Source organism: Myotis brandtii, unplaced genomic scaffold (genome assembly GCF_000412655.1).
Source record: "Myotis brandtii unplaced genomic scaffold, ASM41265v1 scaffold170, whole genome shotgun sequence".
In the NCBI taxonomy this organism is placed as follows: Eukaryota; Metazoa; Chordata; class Mammalia; order Chiroptera; family Vespertilionidae; genus Myotis; species Myotis brandtii.
Window position 1 is genome coordinate 692,230 of NW_005356260.1, and position 8,939 is coordinate 701,168.

Sequence of the window (8,939 nt, forward strand, 5' to 3'; positions counted from 1 at the left end):
ATTGATTTCAGAAAGGAAGGGAGAGGGAGAGAGAGATACAAACATCAATGATGATGAGAGAGAACCACTGATTGGCTGTCCCCTGCACAGTGCCCACTGGAGATCGAGCCCGCAACCCAGGAATGTGTCCTTGACCGGAATTGAACCTGGGACCCTGCAGTCCGCAGGCTAAGGCTATATCCACTGAGCCAAACCAGCCAGGGCAAGACAGTTGGCAACTTTTAAAGAAGGTCTGTAAATTAGGTAATAGTGCTGTTTCACTGGTAATTTCCTGATTTTGATATTAATACTGTGGTTACGTGGGAAAATGTCCTCATTTTTAGGAAATAAGCATGAATTTAGTATTAAAGGGCAGTATCTGCAACTTACTCTCAAATAGTTCAGGTAGAGAGAGATAGAGAGGGAAGAGAGTATTCCACTGTATATATGTACCACATTTATTTCTTTTAAAAAATATTTTTATTGATTTTTAGAGAGGAAGGGAGAGGGAGATAGAGAGGGGGAATATCGACTGGCTACCTCCTGCAAGCCCCCAACCTGGGCATGTGCCCTGACCCCTTGGTGCATGGGACCACACCCAACCAATTGAGCCACTTGGGTGAGGGCCAGGTCTTTATATTATCATTGACATTTTCTCCTATGTTTCTTAATATTTTTGTTCCTTTTAAAAAACTAGCTTTGTTGTGGTATAATGAACATATTGTACAACTCATCCTGAATATCTTTTCAGATCTGCTTAAATAGTGCTGTTTGTAAGGAGTTTTTAAAAACTAACTTTATTAGGCTACTAGAGGCCCAATGCACAAAATTCATACAAGGGGCTCGGCCCTCGCAGCCCTGGCTTTGTGCAGAAGGTCGTCCGGAAGGACGTCCAGAAGGGTGTTCGGCTGTCTGGTCTAATTAGCATATTATGCTATATTATTAAAATATAGATAATTTATACACAATAAAATTCACATATTTTAATTAAAGAGGGTTGTTTTTTTTTTTTTACTTTGAACACATTATTCCCCATGTAACCACCACTGCAGTTCAGATACAAGATGTAGAACCTTTCCATTTCTTCAGAAAGTTTCCTCTGTCCCATTGTTGATGCGTTCACCCACTGGTGCACATGGTCCCGGGTGGAGAGCAGAACGGGGTGCTTGCGGGGTGAGCATAGTGGTGGAGGGCGTGGGGGGGGTGAGGATGGTGGCTGGTGTTGAGGTGGCGGGGAACAGGCTCCTCATGGCTCCCAGAGGCTCCCCCGCAGCTGGGACTTGGCAGTTCTGTGTTTCTGAGTCAGGCCCAGACGTTGGGCGTTTCTGCATCTTTTCTTTCTTTCTTCTTTGGGCCTTAATCTGGGTCGGAGTTTGGAGCATGTGTAGTTTTAGAATGTGCTTCTCAGCTTGTTTCCATGGTGGGAGATAAAAGAACCTGCTAAGTTCTAGCTGGGCTAATAAGCAAATGAAGAGAGACAGATGAACAGGGGAAATCAACATTTTAATACCTGTGTACAGGGAATTCACATAAGCATGAACATTTCCACGACAGGCAACATTGGGTATGTATGACCTTTTGGACAAAGGAGAGAAAGGGGTTGGGCTGGGTCTTAGGTTTCAGACGTGAGAGCAGGCAGTGTAGCTGTAGTTGAGGAAGCGCTGAGTACATGGGGCAGGCACCTCAGAAACAACAGGACACAGCGTATCTAGCTCAGAGGCCTCTGCCTGGCGCCCTCCCATTTACCATATTAATTCAAATTAGGTAAGGCGAGCATCCCAAGATTCCTTTCCTGGAGCGGGTCTTTCCATCTCAGTCTCTTAGGCAGGAAGAGAGAGCGTCAAAGGTCCTTTCTGAGTCTCTTGTTTCTTAATAACCAGTTTGAAATCAATATCCCAAAAGGTAAAACTTTGGTCCCCTTCATCACTAGCAAGGGAGGAAATTACGTTTAGTTCGATGGTGTTCTGGGCAGATTTACGTCTCCTGTCTACACAGGCCTCTTCGGTGGGGTGGCCGGAGGCGGTTTATCAGGCACGGCTGCCCCGATGCCCCATTAAACAGCAACCCCACGGGCTTGTAAAATGTCAGCATGCTATCATCATCTAAAGCAGCGGTTCTCAACCTGTGGGTCGCGACCCCTTTGGGGGGTCGAACGACCCTTTCACAGGGATCGCCTAAGACCATCAGAAAACACATATATAATTACATATTGTGTTTGTGATTAATCACTATGCTTTAATTATGTTCAATTTGTAACAATGAAATTGGGGGTCACCACAACATGAGGAACTGTATGAAAGGGTCGCGACAGTAGGAAGGTTGAGAACCACTGATCTAAAGGGACGATTGATTTCCCTAAAATGCCTGTTTTGGAAAAGAATAAGGTTCCAAGAGGTAGGTTCAGTGCTGGTTGATGTTTGGTAAGGCTTTGTTCACTCATCACTCCTATGCTGACCAAATGGGAAACAAAGTTTACATTTGTGCTCGCCCAATGGGGGCCCAGAACATTTAGCCTCCTCTGCCTGCCATTTTTTTCTCGTTTTGTAACTTTTGTTATTCTGCTGTGCATTTCTGAAGGTGGTACGGGAACTCAGCGTCTAAGCAGGTGTGGAAGAGGGGGGCTCGGGCTGTGCAGCACTCAGACGTGGGTGTGAACCATCACTACCTGCATTTAGAACCTCATTCTTCTAATCGGAACTAAGAGAACTGCCTTAAGTATTTTTTTTTAATTTTTTTAAATTGATTTTAGAGAGGAAGGGAGAGGGAGAGAGAGAGTGATACATCAATCTATATTTTTGTTGAGAGAATCATTGATTAGCTGCCTCTTGCATGCCTCACACTGGGGATCAAGCCCACAACTGGGGCATATGCCTTGACTGGGAATCAAACTGTGACCTCCTGGTTCATAGGTGGATGCTCAATCACTGAGCAATACCGGCCAGCTGGGCCACCTTAAATATTTTTGATGAGGGTTACATTATATCATGTGTGCCTAGAAGAACATAGCCAGCATGCAAGACATTGCATTAGTATAAAATTTTTTTCTCTACTTCTACCTTTTTGCCCAGGTGTTCTCTTTTACAGAGTTTTATTTTTCTCTCTTTGTGGTTGAAATGATAATTTATTAAAATGTATTCATCTATTTAAAGCCTTGGTTCCTTTTCTCTCTTTTTGCAGGCACATCGCAGAGACATCCCTTCGTCCTTCATGAACACCTGCGTGGTAGACAGGTGACTGCCCTCCGCCCCATGCTGCTCTAGGCGCCCCGACGTGAGCTGTCCAGGGAAAGGATGGATTCCAAAGATGAGAGCTCACACGTGTGGCCCGCGGCTGCAGAACACGAAGAGACCGCCACACAGGTGAGGGGGGTCTCCAGCGTGGGGACATGTGCTCACAGCTAAATAGCAGCTTCCAAACAGTAGTGAGTAGTCAGGAGGGAGCGGACCTGCAGAACCGGAGGTGAGGAACCCGCAGTGCGTTCCCATGCGATGCAGAGGGGCTGAACTTCCAACCCCGAGGCTTCTCTGCTTTCCCCAGCTCGTGTCACAGTCTGTCTCACTCCTCCATGTTATTTTGTTATTGGTGCTGAAAGTGTTTTTTTTTAAAATTTATTTAACATATTTTTATTGATTTCAGAGAGGAAGGGAGAGGGAGAGACAGAAACGTCAATGATGAGAGAGAATCATTGATCGGCTGCCTCCTGCACGCCCCCACACTGGGGATCGAGCCTGCAACCTGGGCATGTGCCCTGACCAGGAATCATCCATGACCTCCTGGTTCATAGGTCAACACTCAACCACTGAGCACGCCGGCTGGGCAAAAGTGTGTTACTTTGATGTTATCTAGTATATGGTTTTGTTTTTTTTGCGAGTAATGAAGTTCAAGGTATGTCTACAAAATGAGTGGCTTTTCTTTCTTTTCCAATGAGGAGTGTAAACCTCTGATTGAAGGTTGTCCCGTTGAGTCAGTAGCCCTGGAGGTTAGTCACTTAGGCCAGTGCCACGGTGATTGCGATCTCTGCCTTTGAAACCGCTGCCCTGGCAGCCGCCGGCTCTGGGCACGCTCCTTCCGGCAAAGCCAGGCCCTCTGCATGTTTGCTGTGCGTCGGGGAGGCAGCTTTTGTATGTGACCACAGTACAAAACTTAGTTTTTCCAGCATTATAGTAAATATGGAATTTTTATTTAATTTTTCATTGAATGACATGACCACAATAATATCAAAATGAGGACGTTCATTGAAACCTTTAGATGTATGCGTGTAATTTAACTTAAACAATATAGTAAATATTACAGCGAATAAAATGGATCATCTGGTATGATTTCAATGTCTGAGTCTGAATACTTAAAAAAACGTTCCGGAGATGCTTCGAGCAGAGCCATTGAGAATGCTGTTTTGTTCTCATGGAAACCATTTTGAAGGCACTTCAATGCAGCTATATATTACCATGTATTTTCTTTATAAACAGAAATGTAGTTTATTGAAGAACAGAGTAAAAGAAAATGTGGTTACGGCACTGTGTGGCCAGGGTCCCCACACGTGGGTCACCAGACAGCAGCAGACAGCAGAGTTCACCTCCCTCACTGCGCCCTCTCCCCCAACCCTGCCTTCTCCCCGCTGGGGACTCGGGGTTAGCAGGACAGCGAGTGGAGGAGGAAATGTTTTTTGCTTTTTAAAGCACTGAAACCAGGGCAGGGTTTTGATGTAAATGGGCAAATCTAAAGTCACAATATTATCTTGCAGCACTTAAATGTGCAGCACAAGTATGTTATAAGCCTAATTCTTCCAATATATAAACTGCACCTTCATGGACAAATTAAATTTATGTAGAAGCAGGACTGATCACTTAGTGTAAAAGTGGAAGTTTGCTTTATTTCTTGTGGTGCTGATTGCATTTGCTCTCTAGGTTTCTGGGGATGAAATTAGCTTATGTCATCTTTGGGTCCTACTGTTCTCCATCGGAGAAAAAAAGTTAGGTCCAAAGACAAGACAGTATAGGAGTAAGGATTCCAGCCTATGCTTGGTGTGCGTCATGGACTATGAGTGATCAACTTTAGTATCAGCACATAAATGATTTCTCTCCCCAAAGTGTGCTTGGCCATCTGCTTCTGTACCTTCAATATCAGACTCAGGCGGTGTGCCAAACTCGAGCCTTCTAGAATTCAAAACCTCTGAAGCTGACTACTCAGAAAACATTTTAGGAAATTCAATTTCTGCTTTCGTTCTTGGTAGATGGAAAATTATTTACCCTGTTGACAACTGAAAGAGTTGTCCAGAACCCCTTAAAAGTACTTGGTTAGAACTTTCTGTATGTTGATCTAGCGGGCAAGGAATTCTGTTACAGTCCTTGATTCAGCAAAAATTTACTGACCTGCCTCCAGTGCCGCCGTGGAGTGTGAAAGAATTCAGAGGAGAGAGAGTGACCTTATTTTAGTGTCTGCTGAAAGGCACGATTAGTTACAAAGTGGAGTTTTTATGATGTGTTAACAGCAATTGGCTTTTGAGTCTTGAATATATTTTTTTAACATTACAGAATAATTTTTATTTTGGGAATGTTATTGACCTGGACCCTTCAGTCCTACTTCCAGGATTAGTTCAGTACCCGCCATAAGCTCCCGCAGAGATATCCGCATTGGATATTTGAGGCAAAGGGGAATTTACATGAGTGGCCTAATAGTAAGCAGTAGATCATGAGTGACGAGTTGGCCTGCCTCCCAGTCACTAATTCCGCAGAGGTGCGAATGTATCAATCCCCTCTTTCGTGGGGGGATATTTTAGGCACGCAGCTGTGTACTCCGCTTGGTCTGCACGGATCTTTGTGAGACTGGTTTTGTGCTGCAGGGGTAATTGCTACATCCTTGCTGCTTTTTGCCTCAGGTACACTTTGTCCCAGACGCCGGAACTGTGGCTCAGATCGTCTACACCGATGACCAGGTTCGGCCGCCCCAGCAGGTGGTGTATACGGCAGATGGTGCCTCCTACACGTCAGTGGACGGTCCCGAGCACACGCTGGTGTACATCCATCCTGTGGAAGCTGCTCAGGCATGTGAATGACTGTTGTGTATAGTTTGCTTATTAATCAGTTGATTCACTCATTACTGCTGTTTACTCTCTGCCAGTCACCACGGTGGCTGTTGATACAGGAAATGTTCCCATAAGATTTATGCTTTCAAGGAGTTTATAACCAGCTTGGCAGAGGAAGATATGATTTATTTATTTAAATTAAATGTAATGAGTTAGAACAGTGATTTTCAACCTTTTTCATTGCATGGTACATGTAAACTAATTACTAAACTCTGCGGCACACCAAAAAAATATTTTTTGCCGATCTGACCCAAAAATAGGTATATTTTTTGATTGATTTACCAAAAAATAACAACAATAATAATAATTACCTACCCTTTTTGCTCCAGAGTGACTTTTTAAAAAATCAGGTGCCTATACTTGTATATAAGGATTTCTGGCACAAAGAATTAACCAAACAGACATAACCTTATTATGCAACATGACCAGTAAGATGCAGCTCTATTATATGACCTATATATATATATAGTTCAAGACAGGGCACCCACACCAGACAGCTGTTGTGGTGTTGTCTGTTGTTATTTTTTAATTTGACAATCTAAGGGAAAAGAGGCCAGTACCCCTGACTATGTAGTCAGGTATTGCACGTTTTAAAAATCCTTGCGGCACATGGTTGAAAGCCGCTGAGTTAGAGGCTGGGCTTGTATCAATTCTTCTCCCCAGTGATCATGGACTAGATCAACATGTTACTTTTCCTAAGTATCAACAAGCAGGCCAAAAATGGCATTTAGTTCTGCATAGCTTAAACAAAGATGGGCCAGGGAAAACACACAGAGTTGTAGTTAAATGTATAAGCAAAGGTCCTACTAGCTTATTAACTGCTATTTATTTGTAATTCATTACCGATTTGCAGGACTGTAATAGAGCGAAGGTAAAAGCTGTAAATTATAGGTTTTTTGTTTGTTTGTTTGTTTTTTTTGCCAGTGACTTGGGGTATTAGTCTCCAAATGTATGACACAAATATTCCCCAATATATAACTATTCGTTTCTCTTGTTAGCACTTTTTTACACTGGACAAAGCACTTTTAAGCATATTGAAAAAAATTAAGTTCCATGCTTTTATCGTAGGATCCTGGTAATAAAAATTTGCCCTTATGTGCAATATTTAATCAGAAGGCTCAAATCATTTCCAAGAAGAAATGGAGCCTACCTAATTGATACCTTTCAAATTGGTATAAACATGAAATTGCCAAACATTGAAATGATAGTTTTGGAATGCCTCTGCTTAGGCATAGTCCCCTAACTGTATTAAAATAAGATCACACACACACACACACAAAATAAAATAAAATAAAATAAAATAAGATCACATAGTTTATGTAAAGACTGTTCTGTGTCCAGCTTTTAGTTTATTACCAAATGTCTGAATTCCTTTTTTTTCTTTATTGATTAAGGTATTACATATGTGTCCTCATCTCCCCATTGCGCCCCCCCCCCCAAAGTCTGAATTCTGTTCATTTTTAATGTCAGATTTAAGAATCTGGCACTGGCTGAAACTCTCTTTTACATTCTTTTGCAATCGAAACGTAGCCATAGTTCTTATTCCCATACGTTTGCTCAAGGCGTGGGCAAATTAAAGTCTTTTAAAGGTTTTAGGGGAAAGAATATTTTTCTGGACTGGAGGTTTTCTGTGGTGCCCTGGGCTAAAATAATTTTGAAGATTTTTCTTCCGTAATCAGCTTTGCTGCATCATGACATAAATTATGTGTTCATGAGAACTTTCTTTTAAATTGTGATTTTACTGGCTTTTCTGAAAAAAAAAAAAAATCTATGGAACATTAAATTCAGTTTATTTTTCTTCTGCTCTTCTGATAATGTGTGCATTTTATATTTGAAAGAGTTGCCATGCCTGCATGTGCAGTACTCTTCTATATTTTTATGTATGTTTATTATTTTCATTTAATTGTAGGCCTACTCCTTGTGGTTCACAGTGTTAAGTGTGAGTGAATGCACCCCCGCTCATGGCGTGTCTTTTATGTTTTCATGACAGGCCTTTTAAATTAGCCGTGACATTCAGCCTCAAGAGAGGCTTTGCTGACGAATAAAATGTTGAAGTATGTTAGCCAGTTGAGATGGTTAGCTTACACAGCCTCTTTGGTGCCATCTGAATGAAAGGCTTTAGCTAAATGTAAGATTACTATCGTTATCTTCTTTATTAATGAAGGATTATTACTAGCTCTATGGGAGTTAACTCTCCCACCAATTGGTGCTTAGCAATAGGATAATTTTTTCTGTGTAGGCAAGCTGTCTAAAGATCTATTGATAAATTTGTTGTTGTTGTTTTTGTCTAGACTCTGTTTACAGACCCCAGCCAGGTAGCTTATGTCCAGCAGGATGCTACAACTCAGCAGGTAATGAGTTCCTTTTTGCCTCTTTGTTGTTTGGGATAATATGAATGTTACCATTCCCTGGAATGTTCCCCAACCCTCTGCACTGTGTATTCTCTTGAATGTGTGCTTCTTATATAGGAAAGTAAAGTTGATGGCAGCCTTCATCATTCTAGCTTCTGAAAAACTGAGATTCTTTTTGGTTATCCTTTAAAACATTTCTTTCCCGAGCTGTCTAAAGATCTATTGATAAGTTTGTTGTTGTTTTTGTTTTTGTCTAGACTCTGTTTACAGACCCCAGCCAGGTAGCTTATGTCCAGCAGGATGCTACAACTCAGCAGGTAATGCGTTCCTTTTTGCCTCTTTGTTGTTGTTTGGGATAATATTATGAATGTTACCATTCCCTGGAATATTCCCCAACCCTCTGCACTGTGTATTCTCTTGAATGTGTGCTTCTTATATAGGAAAGTAAAGTTGATGGCAGCCTTCATCATTCTAGCTTCTGAAAAACTGAGATTCTTTTTGGTTATCCTTTAAAACATTTCTTTCCT

The 8,939-nt window shown here is 42.0% G+C and overlaps 1 protein-coding gene across 1 annotated transcript in view; it reads left to right on the forward strand.

The window, feature by feature from the left end:
* The window catches only part of PRDM10 (PR domain containing 10), an 81,443-nt gene that overhangs the window by 26,988 nt on the left and 45,516 nt on the right, over positions 1 to 8,939 (forward strand). The window contains exons 2-4 of the mRNA XM_005863026.2: positions 3,157 to 3,338; positions 5,855 to 6,019; positions 8,353 to 8,412. Of these exons, the coding sequence (XP_005863088.1) occupies positions 3,270 to 3,338; positions 5,855 to 6,019; positions 8,353 to 8,412 (294 nt within the window). The 5' untranslated portion in view covers positions 3,157 to 3,269. The remainder of the gene's footprint in view (positions 1 to 3,156; positions 3,339 to 5,854; positions 6,020 to 8,352; positions 8,413 to 8,939) is intronic.